This window comes from Populus euphratica, unplaced genomic scaffold (genome assembly GCF_000495115.2).
Source record: "Populus euphratica unplaced genomic scaffold, PopEup_1.0 scaffold2.1, whole genome shotgun sequence".
NCBI classification, from domain to species: domain Eukaryota; kingdom Viridiplantae; phylum Streptophyta; class Magnoliopsida; order Malpighiales; family Salicaceae; genus Populus; species Populus euphratica.
Window position 1 is genome coordinate 7,929,518 of NW_011499846.1, and position 27,540 is coordinate 7,957,057.

A 27,540-nucleotide genomic window follows, 5' to 3' on the forward strand; every position below is an offset into this window, starting at 1 on the left:
CTGAAGCACGATGGCAGTGATCGTGTTTAGAAGCCTAGAGGTTCGGAGACAGGTGCGGGAGAAGTAGCTTAGGAGGAGTGAAGTGGGCAGTGGGGGAGAGAGAGAGAGAGAGAGTCTACTACTGATACCATCCATCTATAAAGCAAAGTCATAAAAAGAGAGAGGAGGAGAGTAGCTCTCTTTGTTTGTAGACGAAGGAAGAAAAAGGAAAACTAAAAACTGAAAAGCAGAAAAAAAAAGCTAATGGAGAATGTGATATCTCTCTCTCTAGAGGTTTTAGGATCAAACTAACCTCTTAAAAAATATACATCGAACGTCCTCCTCCTCCTCCCGTCCTTTTCTATACCTCTCTTCTCCGATCTATCTCTGCTTTTTTTTTTTTCAGTTTGTTTCAGCTCCAACAGACTAAAATAGAGACCGGTTTGGTAGTAAGAAAGTGGGAAATATATAGCAGCATACGTAACATTAATTTGCGACAGAATGGCTGGTGAAGGAGGAACATTGTCTTTTTCGGTGGCGTCTGTAGTGGAGGATGTGCTGCAGCAACATGGTAATAGACTCGGAGATCTCGATTTGGAGTCCAGGAAAGCTGAAGAAGCCGGTAGTTATTTTTCCTTTTTCTTTCCATTGCAATAGAACAATTCATTTTCTCGGAATTGTCTACGGGAAGTGTTAATTTTGTTGAGATTTCTTGCTGTCAGCATCAAGAAGGTATGAAGCTGCCGGGTGGTTGAGAAAGATGGTAGGAGTGGTTGCAGCTAAAGATTTGCCAGCAGAGCCGTCTGAAGAAGAGTTTAGGCTTGGATTGAGAAGTGGAATCATTCTTTGCAATGCTCTCAATAAGATACAACCTGGGGGTGTGCCTAAGGTAATGCCAATTTTCCTTCTCTCTGTTTTTTTCCTTCTTCCAAATAATAATTGTTGGACATTAGTGATTAATTAAATTTTAATTATTTTAGGTCGTGGAGAGTCCATGCGACGCTGCTCTTATACCCGATGGAGCAGCATTATCTGCATTTCAGTACTTTGAAAATGTAAGAAATTTCCTTGTAGCTGTACAGGAGTTGGGGATTCCTAATTTTGAGGCATCTGATCTGGAACAAGTATGTATTGCTTTTACTATATTCGAGTGATGCTTTGCTTGGAATTAGATATGGAGAGCTTGATTTGTTTAACTCTGATTCATTATATTGTATTTCCTAGGGTGGAAAATCGGCGAGGGTTGTGAATACTGTTTTGGCACTTAAATCATACAGCGAATGGAAACAAACTGGTGGAAATGGGATTTGGAAATTTGGTGGAAATGTAAAACCGACAGTGTCAGCCAAGTCTTTTGTAAGAAAAAATTCGGAACCATTCATGAACTCCTTATCCAGGAACTTGTCAATAAATGGAAAAACTTTCAACTCTCTGTCCAGTGATCTTGAGTACACTAATAAAATGGTTGGTAAGCTTAACTGAATTTAAATTCAAAAACTTGCTTGCTCAATCAGCTTCAGATTTATGTCTTAATTTTTTTTTTCCTCCTCATTTCTAGTCTGGGTCTGGTTCCTTGAGCATGCTTGTTCGTGCTGTTTTGTTGGATAAGAAGCCAGAAGAAGTTCCAATGGTAAGAATCTATGCGCTCATTGCTGCTGCATTATATTAACATTTTGAGGAACACACCCGCGTCTTGAGGCTGCCAATCTGCCTCGGTATAGAATACTTGCTGATGTGTTGATTGTTGATCGCATTTCCTCAATTTCAAAAACTTAAAACCCAAATTTGCTTACCTCAAATACTACCAACCCTTAGAATTTGCAAGTACCTCTAACGTTGATTTTACATGTTCTCTGCTTGCAATAGTTGGTGGAATCAGTGCTCAGTAAGGTTGTGGAGGAATTTGAGAATCGCATTGCAAGCCAATATGATATGGTATGCCAACTTATCATTCAAAACTAATGAGTTTGCAGAAGATAATTATTTGTCTAACTATTTGTTTATGCAACTCTATTGTATGTTATAGGTAAAGGAAGCTCCTAAAGAAATAGCCATCTCTCAGGGAAACAAGTTGTTGCTGAAATCTACTTGTGATAATAAAAGGGTAATCTCTTAGTCTTCATCTACTGAATAGCGAAAGGACTACCAGTGTTAAGCCTATGATGCTTTTAATTGTAGGATAAATTCTAAGGGGTTCATGTCTGTTATTGAAATCATGTAGACTGAAGACAAAAATGTCAAATTGATAAAGAAAGAGGAATGCTTTCATAAAAACCAAATTGCAGAGGAGGAATTAAAAAATAAAACCCAGAAACAGCAAATGATCTTCGATCAACAACAAAGAGATATTCAGGTACGACTGGTTGTAATTCTTTTCCACTATTTTCTTTTTCGGATTAATAAACTAGAGTGCTCCTCCTAATTATTCCGCGCTGCAGGAATTAAAAAACACACTTAGTACAACAAAAGCTGGTATGCAGTTTATGCAAATGAAATTTCATGAGGAGTTTAACAGTCTTGGTAGGTACTCAGGAAGAAATTTGATTTTTCTTTTGGTTATTTAGGAATGTTCCTTTTTAGTGGATGAGCATGACTGTTGAAAGGGGGCAAAGTTGATTAAGCATTCTTTCTATCTAAGTTTGGAGTTCTTGTCTTTCAACGTAGGGATGCACATCCATGGTCTAGCTCATGCTGCTTCTGGCTACCATAAGGTTCTCGAGGAAAATCGTAAGCTATACAATCAAGTGCAGGACCTAAAGGGTCAGTTACTCTTTCCCACACGAGATTAGGAATCATGTTTTTCTTTACAATGTATATAAGCCCTAATATTTGTTTTGACCAGGGAGCATTCGGGTTTATTGTCGAGTGAGACCATTTTTGTCTGGACAATCAAACGATTTGAGCACTGTGCACAACATGGAAGATGGGAATATTACTATTAGCACCGCGTCAAAACACGGAAAAGGATACAAGTCCTTTAGCTTCAATAAAGTCTTTGAACCATGTGCTACTCAAGGTCGGTTCGCTCTTAATTTAGAATTTATTCTGATTAATGCAAATCAACACTCCTTTTTACACTTTTACTTGCACTGCATTGCAGCGGAGGTCTTCTCTGATATGCAGCCATTAATCCGGTCTGTTCTTGATGGCTACAATGTTTGCATATTTGCATATGGTCAAACAGGATCAGGAAAAACATACACCATGGTAAAAAGAGAAACTGGGCATGTCTTGAATGAGAAAATTTGTTTTCGTTGATGTTTATTTGTAAAATATGCAAAATTTCTTAACTTCATAATTCATGTTTGCAGACAGGGCCCAAAGATCTCAGTGAGAAAAACAAAGGTGTAAATTATAGGGCATTGGGTGATTTGTTTCTTCTTGCAGAGCAAAGGAAAGACACCTTCTGCTACAATGTTGCTGTACAAATGATAGAGATTTACAATGAGCAAGTCAGGGATCTCCTTGTTACTGATGGAAGTAACAAAAGATATCCTTTACGAAATCTTCTTTCCTGGTTAAGCACTAGTTATGAACTGGATTGCATGAACAGCTACTGCTATTACCAAAACTACCTAAATTAAAAATTAAAGACATGAGAAGTCATTCAGACATTGGTTTTCTATACAGTTAAGAGTAGATTGTGTAATCCTTAATTTATTGACACATTAGAAATTCGTAACAGTTCGCAAACAGGTCTGAATGTACCGGATGCAAACATCATTCCTGTATCATCAACACATGATGTTATTGATCTAATGAACCTTGGACATAGGAATCGTGCAGTAGGTGCAACAGCCCTTAATGATCGTAGTAGTCGCTCGCATAGGTGACTACTTGTTCTTTTATATATTTCTGTTTGCAATGACTCTGAGCAGTGACTTCTGGTGTTGCTGACTTATATTTTTATATTTTTGTGAATTGTAGTTGCCTGACTGTCCATGTTCAAGGAAGAGACTTAGCATCCGGAACTATTCTCCGTGGCTGTATGCATCTCGTTGATTTGGCAGGGAGTGAAAGAGTAAACAAATCTGAAGTGACAGGAGACAGACTAAAAGAAGCACAACACATTAACAAATCCCTATCAGCTTTGGGCGATGTCATCGCTTCCCTTGCCCAGAAGAATCCACATGTACCTTATAGAAATAGTAAACTTACACAACTGCTCCAGGACTCTCTTGGTACGGTCAAAGTAAACATTTTTCAATCTAGTGTTTTTCTGTTTCTTTCTCTCCATGGAAATGATTATGGCTTTGGAATGAAATTCTTCTTTCAGGAGGGCAAGCCAAGACACTGATGTTTGTTCACATAAGCCCTGAGCCTGATGCTTTAGGAGAAACAATTAGTACATTGAAGTTTGCTGAGAGGGTAGCCACTGTGGAACTTGGTGCAGCTCAGGTTAACAAGGGCAGTACAGATGTTAAAGAACTCAAAGAACAAGTATTGCATTCTCTGTCCCCTTTCTGATTTTTCCATAACATTCATCTTAACCATGGAGCACAATTTAATGTAATCTATATTAAAACTTTTCATCCCCGCAGATTGCTAATCAAAAGGCAGCATTAGCAAAAAAAGAGAGGGAAACGGAACACAGAAGAAAAGGAAGTGAATCATCACCATCAAATTCTAACCATCGGCACAGAGATGCAAATGATATCAATCTCTTCCGGCAACCAATGGGTGATGTGGGCAACATAGAGGTAAGCCTCCCTTTCCGATCATTGTTGGTTGAAACAGTTCTTAAATAAAGCCAATCAAAATTGTAGTTCGTGTTAAGTGCTGAAACCATGGACAACAGCTACATGTTTCACTTTGTTTTATTTGGCATAAAATCTATGACAGTATCAAATATTTGAGTAGCTAGAATTTATGCATTTATGAATAGGATTGGGCGTTAAAATGTGTAGAAGATTGTTGACCATTGATAGTCAGGTTTCCTTTACATTTCTAAAGGGTCGATTCCTTTCTTCTTCCTTTTCTTTATACCCGTTCAGTTGTTTTGGTTCCTATAAATTGTGATGTGCTGCTGCTTCTTCAGGTTCACAAATCTACTCTGAGGCAGAAGAGACAAAGCTTTGATCTTGATGAGATATTAGCAAATTCACCTCCGTGGCCTCCAGTCATTAGCCCTAGTCTAAATTATGCTGAGGATGAGAAGGAAATGGCCTCGGGTGAGTGGGTAGATAAAGTAATGGTAAACAAACAAGATGCAGTAAACATGGTTGAAAAATCTCTAGGATGTTGGGAAGCCGAAAATGGCAATTTGCCGGATGCCTTTTACCACAAGTATCTTTCAGACTCTTCAAAAATTTACCCAGAACAATCCTTTAACATGTTAGCGGGTAACAGCCAGCTCAATCTTGCTAATAATGACGACGTGGATGATATTGATGCTGCCACCAGTGATTCATCAGAACCTGATTTTCTATGGCAATTCAATCAGTCGAAGTTTACCAGCATGAAAAATGGGATTGAGTCAAAAACTAGCAAAGCAATTTCAAAAGCAGCAAAGAATCCAGAGTTAAGGTACTGTAGATGTGATCTATAATTGCGTCTCAAATTCATTCATTTAATTCATTTAGCAGGTTTCTCTTACAAGTTTCAACTTTTGCAGCAAGAACTTGAATCCCTTGCTAGGCCCTTCACCATCACGAAAGCTAGCAAATGGAGTTGGAGTTCCCTTGCAACGGAACAGAAGGCATGCTGCTCCAGCTGACGGGAAACGCAAGATTGCAAATAGGAAGTAGGAAAGTTACCCCTCCTGGGGGGGATTGCAGATTATTTATATACTTTGATTTTATTTTTTTTTCCTTCTGAGCGAAGAAGGAAAGTTTTACACTGTTCCCTTTTTTTAGCCACTGTATTGTTTATAATATAGTTAATGCAGCAATAATTCCAGTTGCTTGTTGTCATCCTTCGGCGAGCTCACCAGATGTTTCCTGACTTGCTTGGATTTGACGAGAGATTTATTTCCTGACTTGCTTGGATTTGACGAGAGAGATTTTTTTTTTTTTTGTTTTTTTCAGATTCCATATTACCACCTCTCTTCATGTGAAACATTGTATACTCGAAATTGATTTCAATGACTAAAATTTTAATTCTAAGATCAAGGGTCCTAGTTCAACTGGATTTTAGCTGTGATTTTGATTGCATTTATGGAGTCAAACTAGACCTTTGAAGTTGACTCCATAGCTCAAGAGACTTGACAAGTTGCTCTCCCCTGATCCTCTTGTATTGTACGAAGACGCTACCGGTAAAACAAAAGGATGAAGGATGGTTCATAAAAGAAAACAAGATGGTGAAAAGACAGAACTGGAATGATTGTGTTAAACCATCTGCTTTAAACCTTCTAATAGCAACATCAAATTAAAGAAAAAAAAAACACAAGGGTGCATGAAGATGGTGCCGGCAGAGAACAATAATCAGTTGTATTTTTCATTGCTTAATAGAAATAATGATTAAGAGAACTACAATCTGAACAGTTATTGACAACATGTAAAGCCTATAATTTCTGCAACTCCGGGGAAAAATGAAAGAATTTTCTCACCATTAACTTCTGGCTACTCCTATTTGACAAGAAAAATTGGATTTATGTCACACTCCTGTGAGCCAGCAGGGATGGTGTTGATTAGAGGGCGCTGCCACGAAGAAACCTGTGATATTGGTTCCAATACAAGAATATCTCTGGTGATAACAGTAGAACCTGCAGCACTGAAACTCTCTTCTGCATCTTCCGCAAGAAGATAAAGAACCCTTCTGAACAGGAGGAAGCCCTGAATTCATTGTCTGCACCGAATGATGTGACTGCGGAGTCCATTCCTGCATCTGAGAAGTCCACCAATGTGCAGCTGCTTAATCCTAACACGAGGATGATACAGTAACATCTCAGCAGTCATCTGAACACGGGTTTCCTCACTAGACATCCCTTCAAGAAATCTTTCCCATCCTTCGAGGGATTTTGGGCAATTCGTCACCAGTCTTTCTCAGGATTCCTTCAATAGTGGTTTCAGGCTTCAAATCCCAAACTGGCTTCCCTGTAAGCATCTCGAAAACTATGCATCCAAGAGCCCAGGTGTCAGAGGGAGCCTCCTGGACATGATCAACCACTGACTCCGATGCATATACAAATCTGTCCCTCTGAAATAAGGATCGGACTTCCTTTTCTCGTTCTTCTCTGCTTTCTTCGCCTAACCAAAATCCCCTATCTTTGCCGCAAATTCAGTGTCAGTGCCGCCCCTTTTAGTTGACACAAGTAGGATATTCTCAGGCTTTACCCTGTCTATGAACATAGATATCTTCTGCACCTCTCTACATCCAATTCAGGCATCCCTTTACCAACCGGTCATGTAATATTTGAATTATTTATTAATTTGATTCAACTCGATAATATGAATATTATGAATAATACTAAATAAAAATACATTAAACATGGATATTATATATTGAATGATGGGTTAAGATTTTTAAAATTCAATCAACTTGAATATATATAATTATTATTTACTGTTTTTATCTTATATTTAATAGTTTATGGATTAAATATTTATTTTTATTTTATTTATAAAAGTTACAAATGTTATAAGAAATTGTTTTCTTTTTTTGCTGGGGATAAAAAATGAGGTTTATTTTTATTTTATTTATAAAAGTTACGAATGTTATAAGAAATTGTTTTTCTTTTTTTGCTGGGGATAAGTAGTTATAATTTAATAGTGATATAATGTATAAATATTATATCTAATATTAGAGTGTACCTTCCGTCTATGTTATAGACATGTTTCTGAATGCAAATTTATAAAAATTAACAATATTAACACTACTTATATATATAAATGAAAAATTGAAAATTAATTTAGCAATAATACCTTTGAAAAAAAATATTTTTTAATTTTTAACAAATTCGTGGGAAAAGCTTTATTGAGGATAAAACATTGTAATATTAAAAAATGTTCAATTTCGTAATAAATAATATACAAACGTACCATAACTATAAAAATATTATTTGCTGTCCTGCCCCTGACAACCCGTAGCACCACTTCTAAGTTCTAACAATCCACTAACTCATGGTGTTGCCATTTTCGTCATAATAAATTGATTTGAACACAATATTTAAATATCAATTGAATTTCATCATGTCATAAAACTCAAGATAGAACACGAAATCTCTAGATCAAATCATGATGGATTTTAGATCCGGCTAAATTTTGTTAAAAAAACTCTATAATAAAGTTATTACCACCAAATTCAAATGTTAATGTTATTTTAATATATTTTTAAATAAAAAATATACCCATACCCAATGGAATTAATTATACTCATACTCAATGGAATTATTTGCACGTCGAATATTTAACAATAAATTATTTGTATTTTATGTACATTTCTTGAATATTTATTTATTATACAAGGCCTTGATGGGTGTTGTTATTTGACCTGTCAAGCTTTTTTTTTAACTGGTCAAGTTTTATTTTGTTTTCTAAAGATTCTTTTGGAAAATATTTTTTTTATAAAATAAATTTCAAGAAAATAAATTTTAGAAAAATAAGTTAGAAAACATTTTCTAGTATTTGACTATATCATGAAAAATAAAATGAAAAATAACTTATTAATATTTTATTTTTTTAAGTTTATTAAAATAACGAGGAACAAATCTTACAAATTAAAAGGTTGAATGAGAATGAAATTGAAAGAAAATATAATTTCATAAATTATCTCAAATAAAATAAATAATAATCAAAATAATAGAAATCAAATCTAAAAAATAAAAGATAAAAAATAGGAAGAAATTAAAATAATAGTAATTAACATTTCATAAATTATTTTAAATAAAATCAATAACAATTAAAAGAATGGATATCAAATTTAATAGATAAAAAATTTCAATGAAAAAATAATAAGAAAAAAACCAAATAACGATTATAAAAATAAGGACTAAAGTTAATATAAAAATTAAATTTTAAGAGATGAAATTTAAAAATAAATATTCAAGATAATATATATATATATATATATATAAAACAAAATTTATAAGACTATGACTAAATTTGATATAATTAGCAAATAATATAACATTTCTAAATTTTTCACAACTTCTAAAAAATATTTTTCATCTAAATTTAAAAAAAATACTTTTTTGAAAAGTAAACCAAACTTTTTTTAATTAGAAAGTATTTTTTGTTAATTAAACTTTTTTTAATTAGAAAGTATTTTTTATTTACTAACTTTTATAATGATAAATAAATATAAAATTTTTTTTTAAAAAAAAACACAGCCTAAATTACTTTTCTTTTTAGTATTTTTCCTTTTCCAAAGAATTTCTTGAACTCCCTCCGAAAATGCAATGCATTGACATTTTACGTCTTCAATTCTTTTAAATCTTATATTCCAATCATCGTTATAGTCTCGAATTAGTCAATACCAACATCTAGTTGGCCTAACAAAAACATTTAATTAATTTATCTTAATAATTTTAATAATTTGATTCAATAATTAACTTGTATAATTATAAATCTTTTAAATTAATCTAAATCGACTGAATCAACTCATGTAAACATTATCAATTCAAAGATAGTAGAGTATCTTTGTAAGAATTCCAATCCAATCATGGGAATTTTGGAGGTTTGGAACTTAGATAGATCTCCTGGCTGCTAGCCCACCAGGTTCATGCAATCTTTTGGAATTTGGTGTGATATGGTCTTATCATATGGGCTGGCACGCATTTTGTCCCTACCCCATATCTCCAAAATCAAAACCGACTACAACGGCACTGCTAATCCCCACCAAACGACATAGTTTTCTAATTAAAAATTGTGACCGTTAATTTTAAATACAAAACTTTTTTTTTTTGGATTCAAAAAACCCTACTTTCCGAAAGCGCATATTCCTCCAAACCTGATGAGTACACTTCATTCCACTGCTTTTCTTAGGTACCCAAAAAGAAACACACAGGAAAAGAGATAAACTCCCTTCTCTTCTCTTTCTCATGCACAGCCTTCACCACCACACACTTATCTCTCTCTCTCTCTCCGTGTTTATACATGCTGTCCTCCATTGTTACGAACCTTTTTTCTTTCTTTTAGAAACTTCGGCTCATTTTCTTGGTTTCTGGGTGTGCACCGTCAAAGATGGATAATGAAGAATCAGTTTCAAGATGCAAAGAGCGGAAAATCAAAGAAGCTTCAATTGAAAGATTTGAGTTAGGGGGAAACGGGAGAAGAAAGGAGAATCCCAGTAGGAAATCTGGTCACTAGTGTGGCTGTTAGGGATTTTCACCCCTCATGAAAAAACGGCGTTTTCCTGGGGAAAAAAAAAAGAACCGGGTTTCCCCAGGTCTACCGGTCCAAGAACGATCCTCCAGGTGGACCGGTTTTTCCCGGCTAATTCCGTGGCTCTTTTTGTGTTAGCCTGGGCCCAGTCCAGCCCCTGATTACCCGGATCCTGGATCCACCTTTTTATTCGGGCCGGGTTTATTAGAGATACATGGTACTGATCAAATTATTTGTAAAGAGTTTGATTCGGCTAAATCTCAAAAGTAGAGGGACCGCCTTGATTTTCACCCAACATCCTTCACTTTTATACAAAACTGTTTAGTTTTTTTTTTTAAAAAAAAAGGTATATACCGAAGCAATTTTATTCAATTAACAATCAAATTTATATATTTCCAAAAAAGTATTTATTCAAAAATATAATAAAAATATTCAGTGATAAAATAATTCACATTGTTTGTTTAAATTTAAATTATTTTCAGTGTTAAAATAAAAAGGAGAAGAGAATATAAAACTTATAATTTAAATTATTTTCTTTTGGATTTTCTCAAATACTCAACTAACATAATTAAAGGCAGAACTGTAGCGGAGGTGGCCTGCCTATGCTTGAAATGAGACCTTTCCACCTCCAAGTGAACGTCAGCCACAGACCATCATCTGCCTCGGACCACCACACACAATTCTACCATGAATCAATGATAAATTTGCGGCCATCATCTCCCGTCCAAAACCAGCAAATTGGTGGGATAGCATTCCAAATATCAAGCAAACTTCATTAAAGAAGAAGTCTCCCGAACCTTCTATGATCTCTCGGTTCTCTTTCCTTGTATAAAACGAAAAACTCTATGGAAGAACCACCCATGTCGCATGCTCTTTCATGTCAAACACTCTAACCATCTCTGAGGTATCTCTCAGTCAATCTCCCTTTCTATCGGTATCTTTATAGCTCCAGAGGCAAAAAATAAATCCAAAAGTCACTAAATTAAAGCCGAGATAACCATTACTACTGCTGCTTGTGCCTGTGAAAATGTCTGAAGTAGGGCCTTGTTATTATTCAGTACTTGGATTATGTGAACAAGCTACTGATTCAGAGATACGTGATGCTTATAGAAAACTCGCTTTGGTGCGTATTTATGTCTGTGATATTTTTGTTCGCTGACTTATCGCGGTTCTTTACACAGTGCATGTTTTGATTTCTATGGGATTTTTGTGTGTGGAAGAAATGGCATCCAGACAGGTGGCTGAAAGACCAAGTGGCTGCTGGACAAGCCAAAAGGCTGTTTCAGCAAATTCAAGAGGCTTATTCAGGTCCTGGCATTACCCAAAATAAAAAAGAAACCGTGAATTTAGTACAATTTTATCTTAAAGATGTATAAATTTTGGTGGATATGTAGCTGATAATGGATTCATGTGTTATCAGTGCTATCTGATAAAGGAAAGAAGAGAATTTACGATGCTGGAATGCTGGGTTTTCTTGGAGACGACGATGATGAAGTGAGCCTTTTTTTGAAATCATGTTTTTTCTTCAAATATTCACTTCGTTTTAGAAAAATATTTCATGGATTACAATATGGATGTTGAATTGACTATTGGGAGTTGGAAACAGGGGTTCTGTGATTTCATGCAAGAAATGGTTTTGATGATGGAAAATGTGAGATCAAAGGTAATCTCATATTTTTGTTTGATGACAGATCATCAATGTCTTTGCTGAATGAGTTATATATTTATGGTGAAATTTTGGCGGTGCTGTCTTGCTAGGAGGAGGGTAGCACTCTGGAGGATCTTCAAGCTCTGTTAATGGGGATGATGACGGAAGATGAAAGGGTGAAATCTGGGCTCAACCGGGACACTTTTCAACGTGCTAGAAAAAGGACACGATTGGCTGGTTTATGATGCTGCCCTGCTTCATTTGATTCATGGAGTATTACGAGTAGCAAGTTTATTTGGCAGCTATCCGATACTATATATATATATAGTTCATTTTTCCACCTCAGTTTTCAGGTTGCTTTTGGATGTTCATGGTCTTCTTTCCAGTTCTCTAGTTCTCGAATTTCTGCACCATCAACGAATGTATCATAAAAAATTTTAAAAATAAAATTTTTAATATTATTTTAATATATTTTTAAATAAAAATTTGGCTTGAATGCATTGCCTATTTATAGGCAAGAGTGAGAGTATAATGGTCATAAATTTAGGAGGAATATATGTCTAATAACTCATTCTCCACTCATACTTCATTAATTACAACTCATCTCCCACTCAAATCCTATCAATTATGCCACCTAATTAAATGGCTTTACAATGATGACGGAAGATGAAAGGGTGAAATCTGGGCTCAACCGGGACACTTTTCAACGTGCTAGAAAAAGGACACGATTGGCTGGTTTATGATGCTGCCCTGCTTCATTTGATTCATGGAGTATTACGAGTAGCAAGTTTATTTGGCAGCTATCCGATACTATATATATATATAGTTCATTTTTCCACCTCAGTTTTCAGGTTGCCCGCTTTTGGATGTTCATGGTCTTCTTTCCAGTTCTCTAGTTCTCGAATTTCTGCACCATCAACGAATGTATCATAAAAAATTTTAAAAATAAAAATTTTAATATTATTTTAATATATTTTTAAATAAAAATTTGTTGAAAAGCAAAACAATAACTATCACAGTAATATCTTATCATTCACATTTATGATCAGAAACGTGAGCTTGCTATTTGCCTACCTTGCTTGAATTTCAAGATTGGGACTTCCTTAACAATGCCATTGTTTACAATGGGGAATGCAAAAGGAAATGCTTGCATACACGAGAAAGATAATTAAACTGAAACATGAACCTTTCAAAGAGCGCGTGTCCCCTTTTTACAAGTCCAGCAGCATTTGAGATGATTCCATGTTTTCATTCATTCTTTCGAGTTTATGTTCAGAAAATGCATGGAGACTAGAGTTTTTTCTTTTTTGAAAAATAGAGTGCTCCCGCTAACATGCTCCCCTGGCATTTGTGGCCATAGCCGAGATTCAATTTTGGAACTTCATTGAGAAGAAACAAAATTCAAGTATGAATTAAAACAATCAGAGAATTACATGGAGTAATTTATTTGCACCAGCTTAATTTTTGACTCCTAAACCCTAACCCCTTCTCTCACACTGAGCACCAAAGAAGAGGCAGAGTAGTTTGCCTGAAAACTGTACATTGAGATACGCGAGAACAGATAAGGAAACAATGCCTAGGGCAACGATCGTGAAGGGAGATTCTATAGAAAAGCTCAAGGGAATCCAAATTCGATCACTTGATGACGACGATGAGATTGAAGAAGTTGTTGAAGAAGAAGAAGACGATAGTGAAGAAGAAGAACCCGTAACACTAGGTTTTTTGGAAAAGCCAAAGGATCGTTGGTCTATTCTGCGTCAAGTATTTCCTAGCAAGGCTGGTGGCGCGCCAGTACCTATATTTCAACTCTTTAAAACTCCTTTCCTTTCCTTTTGAATTTTTTTCCCGCCAATTATTATTAATCTTGTAAGAAAAACCCAATATTTAGTATGTAAACTGATGTTATTAACGTCTATGTTGTAGCGTGTCTGGATCCTGTTAATTTACCATCTGGATGGTCCTGTGTTTGTGATATATGTGAAGAACCTTCACAGTTTTTGCTTCAGGTTTTTTTGCTCCAGGTCCTTTGTTATGGACAGGGCAATAGTGGGCATCTTTCCAACAGCGCATAGCCAAAGCCCCCGAACAAGTGTTGAGGTGATATGAGCTAATATATTGTGAAATCGATTACTATGCTTAACAGTGTAGAAAACTTAGATACAATTTGAAGTCTATATGAGTGATTGCTTCAGCCATCATAAGCATTTCATTTAGTGTGGCACGGGTCCCTCTCATAGGATGATTTTATGGACCTTCTGGCTCCATATTTCCTAAACAACTGAACAATTTTTTCTAGGAAATGTGTAAGATTTAGACATTTAAGGGGCTCAAGCACAAGCGAGGAAACTGACCCTCATCGGACATTGGCTAATCACTGAGACTCATGTTTGTAGAGAATTGGCATTTCCATAGCTGCAATTTATTCTACATCATCTGTCAACACTGCGCTTTATGCCAGAGTTATCATTTGTGCTGGAAATGATCAGATGAAAATTGCAGTACATCTAGAAATGGTTGGCATTTTGCATGCGGATGTTATTCATCTTGCTACACCGGACGCCATACTTATCTGTTGTCAGTTACATCTTGAGAAGTCGGTATGGTTTTGGATAAGATTTTAAAGATTATATCTAAGATAGTGTGCGTGTTAAATTTGCATGGCCTGGTAGTTTTTTAGTTTAACCATTGATTTCTTGTACCCATTATTTTTTGCATTTTATTACTTAAATCTTTTTGCCTGCTTAATTTGCTATAGAATACTTATTCCTTTGTTTAAATTAGCAGGTATTGTAGGAATGCTAGTCCAGAATACCTCTGGCCCATGTCCTAATTGCAGTTACCGTGGTAGTCCTTCAGATTTTGAATTTCAGCTTCCTTAAACAATTTTTTATCTCTATTTTTCAATGTATTTATTTGTTTATTCTATATTTTGATTGAAGCCCTTGTTAGCCCGCTTGGTTTTTTCTTTTTTGGTGTGTTGTGCTGTTCTACTATTCAGTTTTCCTCGTGGATCTCAAGCATTAACTCCAATTAAAGTGGTAACTAAGGTAACAGTTCCTGTATTTGGTGCCTCGGATCTTACCTGAGTTGCTTTGTTACTTCGGTGTAAAGAATGGTGTGGATTCTCTCGATTGGGCAACCATTGTCGTGCACACATGCAAAGCCTCTTGTGAGGCTGGCATTGCATGGGTTACAAAGAAGAATTTCCATGGGTTCAACTCTACCCAACATCTGCAACTTGAGCTGGTTGTTTCACTTGTTAATGAACGTCCTTCATTTCTTGTCTTGTTGCCTACTGTTTTTCAACTTAACCCTTTTCCAGCAGTTTGCTCTTTTAAATTCAGTAGTAGAAAAGTGGCACCTAGGTTTATGTTCGGAGACAGGTTTGTAATTTTATAGAACATAGCATTTGCAAACGTGGCATCCAGATAACTTTGTTTTTATAAAATAAAAAATATTTTAAAAAATAACGGTTATTATACTTTCAAACATTTTTCCTTTTTAATATCTTCTAGTGATGGTCTTTATGCAATATATTGTATCTTAAGAGAATAACTTGATTTTGGATTCGAGAAAGAGTTAAAAATTGGTATATTATTATATGTTTATTCTTAGAAAACAGTGGTTAAGAAAAAAAATATAAGTTGTAGTTTTTTTATAATCAAATTTTAAAAGAGAATTTTTAATAATATTTATGCAAAACCATAGAGTATTGATTAACTAGATATTTTTAAATCTATAATAAAAATAAAATGTAATTTTAACTATATCACATATGCTAAATGAAAAATTAGATAGTATTTGGTATTATTGTGGTAATATTAAAATAATATTTTTTAATTCTTAAATTATTTTTTAACATTAACACATCAATCCAAAAATATTAAAAAATAATAATTTAAAATAAAATAATTCAAATTTCAGCAACCAAAAACATGTCCAATCATGTAGCTAAATATGCTATTAATATCCAACCGCTACCACCTGCCCTCAAATTAAATGAATTCAATTTCAAATGAGAATAGGGTAAATATGATTTTGCCCTTCCCAAAAAAATTGATTAAGCCTGTAATTAAGGCAAAAATGTCTTTTCAATGGAATATATTTGTCTTTGTAGAATTGATGGGGGATAAAATGGCTCAGACATGTTTTTTTTACAATATAATAGCTATTTCGCCCTCAAAAGCCAAAAACAAAGTTAAATGAAGGGTTTTTTTTTGTTTTTTTTTAAATATAAGCAGTAGAGTTACAATCATATTCTTGAAAGAGAAAAAAAAATATATACATGTATGAAGGGGCTTTTCCTTTTCCTTTTTATTTTTAAGTCAAATGACATAACTAACCTTGGAATTCTCAAAAAAAAAGAAGAAGCTATTTGTGAGAGTGTTTTGATATTTTTTTAACTAGCTTTGTTGTTATATTTAGGTTTTTTTAAGGAAGGCTTATCAATTTTAAGTTTTTAAATATTATTAAAAAAAAATTATTAACGCATGTAATGCGCATATCAACATGTCATAGCCTCCATGTCGTTCAAGTGGCATGTGAGGACTATGCCGTGGGCAAAGTCTTGCTTTTGCTGTGGTGTGGGAAGTGATGCATTGTTTTTTTTTTTTTTTTTGGTGTGATGCATGCTCATAAAGGAGATATAGCTAGGCTGTGGTGAAAGTTCTTTTTTCTTTTTTTTGTTTCTCTTTTTTTTTTCTTGAAAAACACGTCTAAACTTTCAAAAGAATATTTGTGTTATTCAATTTGTAATCTTATTAATTTCAATCCTCTTTTTAATTAATGTTTATTGGCTTTTGATACTCGTTGAAGTTTTGATTTTTTAAATTTTATCCATAGATATTTTATTCAATTTGATTTTTTATCTGATTTGGTCCCTTTATTTTTTATTGCTCTATTTCTATGCTCTATACTTTTCTTGATTATTTTTTTTTTATTTTTCCCTTTTAATTTTATTGCATTTGTTTTTTAGATTCATTTTTTGTCCTTATTGTTTTGATTACTATATTTTTATCATTTTATTGATTTATATTTTTTTAATTTTATCTCTTAATATTTAATTTTATTTAGTTTTTTTATCCAATTTTAGTCCTTATTTTTTCAATAACTTTTTTTAATCATTCTGTTAGTTTTTTCTATTTTCTAAGTTAACCTTTTATTATTTCATTTCATTTTTTTTACATCATGTTTGGAATGCATTGCTTAGTTTTTATATTGTTTTAGGTTTGAATATTTTATCTTGTTATTTTTTCATGACTGCGTTTCAATAAGACACTTTTTTATTGAAAATTATTTTTTTTTTAAAAAAAAGTTTATCACTTGATATTTTGTTATTAAACCTATGTGATAGGTCAATCAAGTTAACTATGAGTACCTTAGATTTTTTTTTTCTCTTGTTTTTTTATGAGATTGATTTTTTAAACAATTTCATATTTTTATATTAAATTATTGGCCCCTAAACTATGTGATTTTTTTATTTTTATTTATGTTGAGTTATCTCGAATGTAGGTTAATCAAGTTAACTCTAGTTAGCTTGCATATTTTTTTTTAATGTTTTTTTATCTAACTTCAGTCTTTTGTGTTAAATTCTTCTTTGGAATGTTTATTTTTTCATTTCAATCTCTTGTCACGGTGGGTTAATAAATTTAATCTAGGTTGACTTGATTTTGTTTTCTCATTTTTTTATGATTTTATTATTTTTTTTCAATTTTATTATTTTGCATTAAATTATTTGTCATTGAACTTTGTTCTTTTTCCTCTTCTCTTTCTATTTTTTATTTTGAGAGCGGATTGGTTACGTTAACTTAGGTTAGCTTGTATTTTTACTCACAATGTTTTCTATTTAAACTTGAGTCTTCTTTGTTAGTTCCTTATTTAGGAGGTTTTTTTTTAATCCTGATCTTATATCGCATATGACGGGTTGGTCGAGTTAGCCTAGGTTAACTCATAATTTTTTTCTTTAATTGTTTTATGATTTTTTTTAATTTCATCAAGTTACGTTAAATTATTTGCTCTCAAACTTTGTTATTTTTTTTTTACTTTTTTTATTGTTTGATTATTTGAAAAGTGGGTTGGTAAAGCTAACTCGCATTAACTTAAAATTTTTATGATGTTTTTTTTCTTGAACTTTGGTATTTTATTAGGTTATTTTTTTGAATTTTTTTTATTATAATTTTATATCGTAGCTTGTTAGTTCATTAAGATATTCTAAATTAACTTGGATTTTATTTTTTGACATTATATTTTTTGAAGTTTTTTTTTTAATTTTTGATATTTTTTTATTGGTTTTAAAATTTTATAATTTTTTTTGTGAGTTTTTTCAGTTTTATATTTCAAGCTGTGTTTTAGTTAATTTAACTTCAATTATCACGAAGTATTATTACTTGAATATTTTTTTAGCGCTGGAGAAAGTTTTGCCCGACTTGCAACGCCTGCCATTTATTTAGTGTTTTATGAATTAAGTTTCTACCTTGCTGTTTAGATTTTTTTTTGTATTTTTAAATTATTTTAATGTATAGATTTTAAAAATTTTAAAAATATATAAAATTATTTTAATACATTTTTAAATAAAATATTTTTTTTTTATGAATTAAGTTTCTACCTTGCTGTTTAGATTTTTTTTTGTATTTTTAAATTATTTTAATGTATAGATTTTAAAAATTTTAAAAATATATAAAATTATTTTAATATATTTTTAAATAAAATATTTTTTTAAAAGTAATTTTTATCGTAATTTAAAAAAAACTAGAACTAGGGTTTTTTTAAAAAAAAACTAGTGCAGAGCTTAAAAATTTAAACAAAATAATATGCCTTTTTTTTTAAAAATGAGAAACGCAGGTTTTACATGCATGACTATCAAACAAATAATTTTTCATGACTAATTTTTTAGTCACTGTGCCAAATCTTCTCTTAAAGAGTAGCGTAGCATGGCATCCCTGTCCTGACCGAGTTTTATTCCATTTTTCTCTTCTCCCCTCTCCCGATAAAAAAGCTTGCTGCTATCTCCTCGATCTTCACATTCTCCAAATCTTTTCTTCCTTTCTTCCTTCCTTCCTCCCTTGATGAACTAAATTAGAATGAAGATGTATATGGTGGCTCGGCGACTCTCTAATGGATCCACGACCTCGCAATTTCCAGCTTCCTTGCGTTATGGGAACTGGTTTAGGGCTTATTCAACTGCCTTCAGAGAGGAGAGGGACACGTTTGGTCCCATTCTTGTCCCAGCTGATAAGTTCGTTATTCTATCTCTCACTCAATTTTTCACTCCACTTCGCTTCATTTCCTTTTTTTATTTTATTTATTTCTTGCTCTGTTGTTTTCAATAATAATAATAATTCAGGCTATGGGGTGCACAAACGCAAAGATCATTGCAGAATTTTGATATAGGAGCGAGCGCGATCGAATGCCGGAACCAATCATTCGAGCCTTTGGCATCCGCAAGAAATGCGCAGCTAAGGTCCATTTTTGGTTGATTTCTTTTCCGATTTTTCTATTGTTTCAAGTGCTAATGTAGACTAATTAATCAGCTTATACTTTTAAGAAACCTAAATCTTTATTCCTTACAATTTACCTACTTATCCCTTGGAAATTTTCCTGATATTGTCACCCTGTATCCATTATAGTGAAATTGTAGTGCTGAGATTTCTCCCTTAAATGGTGCTTATTCTTGTTCTGGCCTAAGTTAGTAAACTGATTTTTTAATGTTTTGGCTTGCACAACTAAAATTAAACCAAAGGACTTACTCTGCTCTTGGTTCTGACTGATGCATATCCTTTGAGACATCTGAACAGAAGGGTCTACGACATTGTTTCTCTTTAACCATTGAAGGTCATCTGATACGTGGCCATAATCTGTTTTTTGGTAACGTTCAAACTTGAATGGATTCCATACCTAATGATCATGTATTTCAAGGTAGGGTTCAACGACACACAAAAGTATTTCAGGTTATGTTTCAACGACACACAAAAGCACACACTAGCAGTCAGATTTCAAAAACACATCTGTTCTATACTGAGTTTGATGCACACAAAGAATGCTGTTCTAAACATTCATCCTGTAACCAATTAGAATGGAAACAAGATGGAAGTTGAATGATCATTGAAACCAGTGCAGATTAAGTCATCTTGTATACATTTGGCTTGTGCAAACTAGACTTGCTTTGATTAATCTAATACTGAATGCCATAAAAATTCTGGCTTCTCATTCCAATATGATATCACACATTGATTTGTTCTTTTCTATGATGTTCTTTCCAGGTTATTGCCAACAGAGCAGCTGAGATCCTTGGCCATAAGTGTGGGGAAAAGTTTGTGCACCCAAATGACCATGTCAACAGATCACAATCTTCTGATGACACATTCCCTACTGTAAGTATGATTTACTTTAGGACTTGTGTCAAACTAATAAATCTTACTATTTCTAAACATTTTCTATTTGAATCAATAACTTAACGCACAAGCCATCCATGTGAACTATTAAATACCTATTTCTAGCAGTTTTATCAGTTGTATCTTTTTCTTATTTGGGTAATGCATATTGCAGCCGGAATGGAGATAAATTCAAGATTAATACCAAAACTGAAAATTTTGCACACTACGCTCAATTCAAAGGTTTGACTTTGCTTTATTCTCCTCTTCTTTTTTCTTTTTTGTGGTTTTAGAAAGGAAACATTTTGATTTTTTTTGTTGTACGCAAGCAAATAGAAATATGGCTGAGTTGAACCTGCTTCTATGTGTTCAGTGCATTTAATAGAATGTTTTTAGCTTTGGGAATTCCCTTTAATTTATGCCTGTTGATCACGCCTTTTCATTACATGGTTGGCATTACATCTATGCATATTCTACTCCAGTGTTGATGGCCTATGTTGTTCTGCTCCTTTATCTATGGTGCACTCATTGGTGGGAAGTTTGTCTCTTTATTTTTGCGTTTTAAAAGAGCTTTTGAAAAAAATTATTATTTTTTTATTTGCTTCAAATTAATATTTTTTTAATGCTTTCAGATCATTTTAAAGTGTTGATGTCAAAAATAATTTTAAAAAAATAAAAAATATTATTTAATGCATTTTTAAGTAAGAAGCACTTTGAAAAGTTGTCGCTACCACACTTCCAAACACTATAGGACATGAACCATAGCAATTGTGATGTTTGTTTGCTTGCTATTAAGTGCTTTTCTTCTTAATGCCAGAAGATGACCTAACACATTTTTATCCATGCATGTTTTTGTCAAATCTGCAATTTCTTAGATTTATTTTCACACATCATGGAATTTCATAATACAAAATTTCCAAATATTCATGTACTTTGGTAATTATTCTTGTTATTATATTTTTCAAATAACATGTAATCTTCTAGAAATTTTAACTATCCATGCCTCCATTCTGAGATCAGCCTTTTCCTTTGCATTAATTCGCAAATTTTCTTGTATTTATACTGCTACTACTGTCATGGACTCATACTAGTCGGTTCTAACCAGTCAGTTGAATTCAAAGATAATGTTAAGATTGGAGCACACCTACTCAAGACACAACACCATTGACACTTGGGCAGGAGTTTAGTGGCTACACTACACAAGTAAGATATTCTTTCTGTGTCATTGGGTCCTCATTTTCTGCTGTTTGTGCTTCCTTCTGATAATTCGGTTCCTATTTTCTGTATCTTTTTCTCTGATCCAGTAGTTTTGTCCATATTTCTCTGTTGTTTGTGCTTGCTTCTGATGATTCTTGCCTTGTTTACAGGTGAAGGATGGAATTGACTGTGTCATGTGCACGCTACCCCACTTGTATCAGGTTGGCAACACATGTATTAGGTAAAATTTGTTCTACTATTCTTTTCTCCTTTTCTTTTCTTATCTTCAGATTTATGACATACTGGAGATTTTATTTGAGCAGTTTGCACAAGGTGGAACTGCTGTGGGGACTGGATTGAACACCAAGAAAGGGTTTGTAAGGCTTCAAGGGTGAAGAGTTTAGTTTCTAAGGCCCTGTTTTTCTAAAAGGAAATTTGGCCTCTTCAATGTTTGTGATTCTTATCACCCCAAAGACAGGAATCACAGTTTGTTTGCTTCCTTCTAGCTTTGTTTTGAAGGTTCCTCTCCCATCTTACCCCCAAGGGGAAAGAAACTGTCTTTTTATAGCAACATTTCCCATGCTCAAATAATTCTATTAATTCTATGTTTTATCTTTTATTATCTGTAAGAAAATAGTGAATTTGGAGAGATCCAGTTTTCTTGAAATCTCATGGAATTTATATATGAATATTTACAAACCATTTCAATGAATTATTTTTTGCATTTTTTTTATTCACTGGAATATTTAGTTTCAAGGCATGTCTGTTCTTCGACAATCATCATTCTTTTCCTCCCATCTAGGTTTGATGTAAAGATAGCTTCAGCAGTGGCTGAAGAAACAAACCTGCCATTTGTCCCGGCAGAAAACAAGTTTGAAGCTTTGGTTGGTTTCTAAGTTCCTCATAACTGTAGCTTCTTTTTCTTCCAACTTCATTAATGTTGTAATAGTGCAATTATATCTGTCACTTCAAAAAATAGCACATTTATATCTATCACTACAAAAAATATTTCTGCATGCTAAAGCAGTGCCTTTCTTTTCCAGGCTGCGCATGATACCTTTGTTGAAACTAGTGGAGCACTCAACACAGTCGCTACTTCTCTGATGAAAATTGCAAATGACATACGCTTATTAGGAAGGTCTGTGCAGATTGCATAATCCACTTCTTCCCGCTCGCACTTGTGTGCTTTACTTTTGTGGCTCACAATGTTTTCCTTTGCAGCGGTCCACGATGTGGCCTTGGTGAACTCATTCTTCCTGAAAATGAGCCAGGAAGTAGTATAATGCCTGTAAATCTCACACCATCTTGTTTGCTCGTGACTTAAAATTTGGGATTCACAGCAGCACATTTTAAGATTTTATTGCAATGCAATGTTGTCATGTTTGAGTTTTCTTTTTCAGGGAAAGGTTAATCCCACTCAATGCGAGGCTCTCACAATGGTCTGTGCTCAGGTAAATTTCTACTGTTTTCAGTTCCATCTCATTAAATATCATATGATCCACTATAGAACTTGTCTGACCTTGAAGGCAGATACCAAGATTACATATTCACATTTTTAATAGGTATGCTGCAAGCTTGCTTTAAACCAATCAAGCTATTAATGCATTTTTTCATAATGTTGCAGGTTATGGGAAATCACGTTGCTATTACAGTTGGTGGATCAAATGGTCACTTTGAACTAAATGTATTCAAGCCAATGATCGCTAGTGGCCTCCTAAATGTATGTTAATGGATCTGTGATGTCCTTGTTATTTTGATATTGAGGTTTCAAATATTGCTTTTCTTAAGAGTGCTTTAACGTTGGATGTTCCACCATGAGCTCATTTTGCTTCAGCAGGCAAAATCAGTTTGATATGATGGTTCTTTCATATCCTTAAAGTAGTTCAGTTTGTTAGTTTTGACTTTGTGAACCTTTGATAGCCAGGTTAGGTAATGGGTGCTGTTTGAAGTCACTGGTAATTAGTAAACATGGGAAAAAATAAGCACATATTTCTTGCTCAAGGTTTTGTCAAGGTTTTGTCATAATCAATCAAGGATTTTGAATGCAATCAGATTTTGCAAGAAATTTCTCTAGAATTTCATTTTTCAATGCTGCTGGTGCATAATGATGCATGAGTTTGTTCCCATCTGGCATATCTAAATGCATGCAATAAAATCTTATGGTGATGGACCCTTGATAGCATGTGAAATCAAATAGCATTTTCTTAGCTGATATGAGGATGCTGATTATTCTGCTGTGCTGTATTACTGATTGGTGATGTTTTACTCAACTTTTGTGCTTTACTCTTGGTTGAGAAAACTAAATATGTGGTCCATTTTACTCAACAAGTGCGTTTGACCTTTTTCTGGCTGTCACTAAGATTGCTTGGGGATGCATCTGCTTCCTTTGAAAAGAACTGTGTGAGGGGAATTCAAGCCAATAGGGAAATAATTTCAAAATTACTGCACGAGGTCAGTTCTCAACAACTACAGAACATTTAAACTTATTTTGCATTGATATTCTGAAAGCTCGCTGATCATGGTTCATTGCTTTTGGCAATTTGCATGGCCTTGCAGTCGCTGATGCTTGTCACATCATTGAACCCTGTAAGTTTCTAAACCATGTCCATGTTTTATTTTCTCCTGATTTTATGTGTGGAATATTAACCCATGGTTCCACCTTTATTCCAGAAAATTGGGTATGACAAAGCTGCAGCAGTTGCCAAGCTAGCCCACAAGGAGGGAAGTACTTTGAAGGTGATGATTTCTACTCATCTTAGTTATTCCGCTCTATATTTTGGGTTCATGCCTTGTGATGTGCATGTATTGTAGGGGTAATGATTTCTGCCTTGTTAGATGCATGAAACTGATTCTTACGAAATCAAGTCTATTGGTGCTTAATCCATTTGTCGTTTTTGGAGGTGATCAAATATATATCTTACAATAAATACCTCTGCAGGATGCTGCACTGAAACTTGGAGTGCTCACCAGTAAAGAATTTGATAACCTCGTGGTCCCTGAAAAAAATGATCGTGCCATCCGATTGCAATCTAGTAAAAAGTTTCCAGTTTCTGAGAATTGATTCCCAAGACTTCGAGCATCAAACAACAAGGTTTTCTGTTTTAACTCTGCAACATGTTAAATCACTCGGTACAAACTATTGTGGTTAATAGTGGCACTATTTTGTTGGACAATTTTGTTAGAGGTTTCCCACCAGAGGGCTTCTTTCATTTTTCAGAAAAGCAGCCGGAGCCACTGATGAGGTTAATAAGGGGAATCCTCCCTCGTTTGTGGCCGATGGGACTAGTTATACCAGAAAAACTTGCATGCTGCGGTGAAAGAAATAATATTTTTGTGGCGAGTAATTTAATGGCTTTTATGGTTAAGTAATACAATGCTCTATATCCGTGCACATGCATGTTTCAGTAGCATGTCGCTCTTCTGTCAGCTTCACGATAGAATGTTTTACATCTCTGTAGTCTCGCATATTTAGCCCTCCTGTTTGCTTTATTATAAGCAAGGTATGGCATGTGCGGGTACTAGGTTTTTGACATCCTGCATATCATTACACATCGCAAGTTCTGCAGCCATGGAAATCAAAATAGGTCCATGTCAGCAAATTGCTGCAATGAGAAGAATGAAAGAATAGCTGATTCATCTTTTAGTTGATGTGACATCTCCAGGAAAACAATCTTAGCCACGCTACTCAAATGTGATATATTGTCGCTATTTTTATTTCCTTGTAGTAGTAATGGCATATTTTTGGGCATGTAGTTCCCTTAGATAAGAAAATAAAAGACGTTCATATGGATATTGACCTTATGCGTCTCTGTAATACAGAAGAGTCTGGCTACTTTTTGCGACTCTGTAATACCTTTTTTTTTTATTATTATTTCCAGTTTGTGCATAGCATGGCCTCGAAAATCACAATTAAATTAAATTCAATTTCAAACAACCTTGCAGGTCAAGCCCACCAAGTCCCAAACCGCAGGAAGGAGAAATTTCTTACCATTCGCACCATAAGCGTTATAACTTGCCTTGCTAGATTTATCAACCATCAAATTTCCTGGATATCCTGGATAAGCTCCAGCACCAAATATTCCAGGACATGCTGAGACAGCCTCCAGCGGTGCCAAGATATCACCTTGGAAGTACCCGGACTTGAAAGGGTTGGTGGCAGCTCCTGCAAGAATAGTTGCAATATTGATAACCATGCCGTCGGCCCCAACACCATTAGGTGCAACCAGGGCCTGGCCTGGAGGACCATAAGCTGGAAGTGCATAAGGCCATGCACAGAAACCAGGACACTGCACCGCGTCCCCTACGTGTGCATATACTATCACGCTTCCCTTAGGGGTCACCAAAACGCTATCATGGAAACCACAGGAATCCATGCAGAACCTCTCCACGCTCACATCTTTAGCAGTCAAAACCAAGTAGATGGCGTTAGAGTCTACTGGTAATTTGTTGCTAATTACTATGTTGTTGTTGACTAGGTTGCCTATTTGGGCACGCTTGAGGTTCTTTCCTAAAGAATATGGATCGCCAACTTGTTTAACGAGTCTTACAATCCTGGAAACTGGGGTATGAGTCTTGTCTTTGTAAGAAGTGACAGTTCTCCACCATGTTGAGACACTGGATTCTTGGTGGGGAACAAGGCCCTTGGGACTGAAGGAAGCAAAGAAATCTGTAATTGTGGTTCTATCCTTCAAAGAGAAAGCCCCGTACCATATAAGGTAGATGTTAATGCCACTCGGTCGGGTCAAGAGAGGGCCTCCATGGTACGCGACTGTGGTGGCTAAGGAAGAGGGTTGGTTTCGGCTTTGGTTCAGCCCATACGACCATGCTGCTAGGGCCAGGGTATTGACAATGATGAAGGGGCAGAAGAGAGACCTGACTAACATTTCGGCCATTCTCGGTTTAAGATTCTGTGTTTTTGTGGATGAACAAGTTTGTGTCTTGAAAAGAGTTTGATGATGGCCCTTTATAAAGACTGGTGAGCTGCTAGCACTATTCATAGGCTGATGAGTTCGGGGTTAATTTGTATGCATTATGGTAAAAGAGTGATAGGGTGATGAGTTTGGGGTTAATTTGTATGCATTATGGTAAAAGGGGTTGCCTAACCCGACCTTAATGTAGTGAAAAGTCAGAATCCGTATAACTCGGAAGGTTTTTCTTTAATTTTCTTTGTTTTTCTTCAGAGTGACGGACATTATATTTTTGTGTAATTTGAGCAGAGTAATTAGCTCGTCAAGATCTCATGGCCATTCAAGCAGAAGAGGTCACTTGCAATTGTGGATTGGCTTGAGTGTCAAGGGTCCCTTGTCCGTCCGTGTGACACGTCGCTAAATTCCCTGTTGTAATTCCTTCTTCTCGTATCCCATCATCATCGACCCTACAAAGATTTGGCTTTATACATGTTTCAATAAAGGCGAAGTTTCCTTTTCAAAATAATGTATGATAGATTGAGAATATTAATGATACTAATAGTAATGGAAAAGTGTAATTAATCAGGTTTTTGGCTTCTTGGTAAGTTCAAGGACAAAAACCAATGTGTTTGTAGCTGTTAAATGGTGTGTTGGAGTCAATAAACAAACTGTGTCAATAAGTTCAGTTCATTTACCAACATGCCAAGGCTACTTTGCTAGCAAAATTAATAAAAATATGAAAACACATAGCAAACTCTATTTAAACTTATTATGTATATAATAACTTAGTTGATCGATCATCGTAGATATTATTATCAATTCTGGTCACGTATATGGTTAATTTATGATTGATTATAATTGATCAATCATGGCTGATTTAATTAAAAAACAATATTGAAGCATTTTATTTCAACAAATATAAAAAATACGTGAAGAACAAATGTTTTTACTAGTTCAAGAATTGCGTAAGAACAAAGGATGCATATTAATACAAATTGGGCAACACGTAGTGAAGAGGTTGGACAGAAACCTTCAACTTTGATCCCGGTTGGGTGCGCCGCTTTCGCAGTGGTAAAAGAACGGCGTGGCAGCTTGTGCACCCCGTTATGAATCTCCCTCTGATTCTGTCTCCTCGTGAAAAAATCCCATAGCCTCCGCCCTTGGAGGCTTCACCCGGT

At 34.5% G+C, this 27,540-nt stretch overlaps 3 protein-coding genes and 1 pseudogene across 3 annotated transcripts; 3 read left to right on the forward strand and 1 right to left on the reverse strand.

Annotated features, from left to right (window-relative positions):
* The first annotated feature begins 120 nt into the window (after nucleotides 1–120).
* Nucleotides 121–5,891, forward strand: LOC105137727 (kinesin-4-like). The gene is made up of 19 exons (XM_011043563.1): nucleotides 121–601; nucleotides 702–868; nucleotides 960–1,103; nucleotides 1,204–1,443; nucleotides 1,538–1,609; nucleotides 1,846–1,914; nucleotides 2,006–2,083; nucleotides 2,201–2,332; nucleotides 2,418–2,499; nucleotides 2,644–2,739; nucleotides 2,822–2,995; nucleotides 3,080–3,186; nucleotides 3,291–3,469; nucleotides 3,647–3,808; nucleotides 3,907–4,160; nucleotides 4,256–4,419; nucleotides 4,521–4,679; nucleotides 5,018–5,505; nucleotides 5,594–5,891. Exons 1-19 carry the CDS (start codon nucleotides 481–483, stop codon nucleotides 5,724–5,726), a joined length of 3,021 nt encoding a protein of 1,006 aa, XP_011041865.1. The 5' UTR covers nucleotides 121–480; the 3' UTR covers nucleotides 5,727–5,891.
* Nucleotides 5,892–10,831: 4,940 nt separating this feature from the next.
* LOC105137736 (chaperone protein dnaJ 6-like) lies at nucleotides 10,832–12,804 on the forward strand. Its single transcript, XM_011043575.1, has 6 exons — nucleotides 10,832–11,364; nucleotides 11,462–11,549; nucleotides 11,662–11,735; nucleotides 11,848–11,904; nucleotides 12,000–12,057; nucleotides 12,556–12,804. Exons 1-6 carry the CDS (start codon nucleotides 11,269–11,271, stop codon nucleotides 12,630–12,632), a joined length of 450 nt encoding a protein of 149 aa, XP_011041877.1. The 5' UTR covers nucleotides 10,832–11,268; the 3' UTR covers nucleotides 12,633–12,804.
* A 6,688-nt stretch (nucleotides 12,805–19,492) lies between these two features.
* LOC105137750 (fumarate hydratase 1, mitochondrial-like) lies at nucleotides 19,493–25,315 on the forward strand (annotated as a pseudogene).
* Nucleotides 25,223–26,471, reverse strand: LOC105137745 (protein EXORDIUM-like 2). The gene has a single exon (XM_011043588.1). It carries the CDS (start codon nucleotides 26,450–26,452, stop codon nucleotides 25,382–25,384), a length of 1,071 nt encoding a protein of 356 aa, XP_011041890.1. The 5' UTR covers nucleotides 26,453–26,471; the 3' UTR covers nucleotides 25,223–25,381.
* Nucleotides 26,472–27,540: the final 1,069 nt, after the last annotated feature.

Excerpts from the sequence above, each read along its gene's own strand:
- LOC105137727 (XM_011043563.1), top strand. The coding sequence starts at position 481 with ATGGCTGGTGAAGGAGGAACATTGTCTTTTTCGGTGGCGTCTGTAGTG. Across the intron at positions 1,610-1,845 it reads AGCCAGAAGAAGTTCCAATG|TTGGTGGAATCAGTGCTCAG; the intron begins GTAAGAATCTAT and ends TGCTTGCAATAG. Across the intron at positions 2,500-2,643 it reads TGAGGAGTTTAACAGTCTTG|GGATGCACATCCATGGTCTA; the intron begins GTAGGTACTCAG and ends CTTTCAACGTAG.
- LOC105137736 (XM_011043575.1), top strand. The coding sequence starts at position 11,269 with ATGTCTGAAGTAGGGCCTTGTTATTATTCAGTACTTGGATTATGTGAA. Across the intron at positions 11,365-11,461 it reads CTTATAGAAAACTCGCTTTG|AAATGGCATCCAGACAGGTG; the intron begins GTGCGTATTTAT and ends TGTGTGTGGAAG. Across the intron at positions 11,905-11,999 it reads TGGAAAATGTGAGATCAAAG|GAGGAGGGTAGCACTCTGGA; the intron begins GTAATCTCATAT and ends CTGTCTTGCTAG.
- LOC105137745 (XM_011043588.1), bottom strand. The coding sequence starts at position 26,452 with ATGAATAGTGCTAGCAGCTCACCAGTCTTTATAAAGGGCCATCATCAA.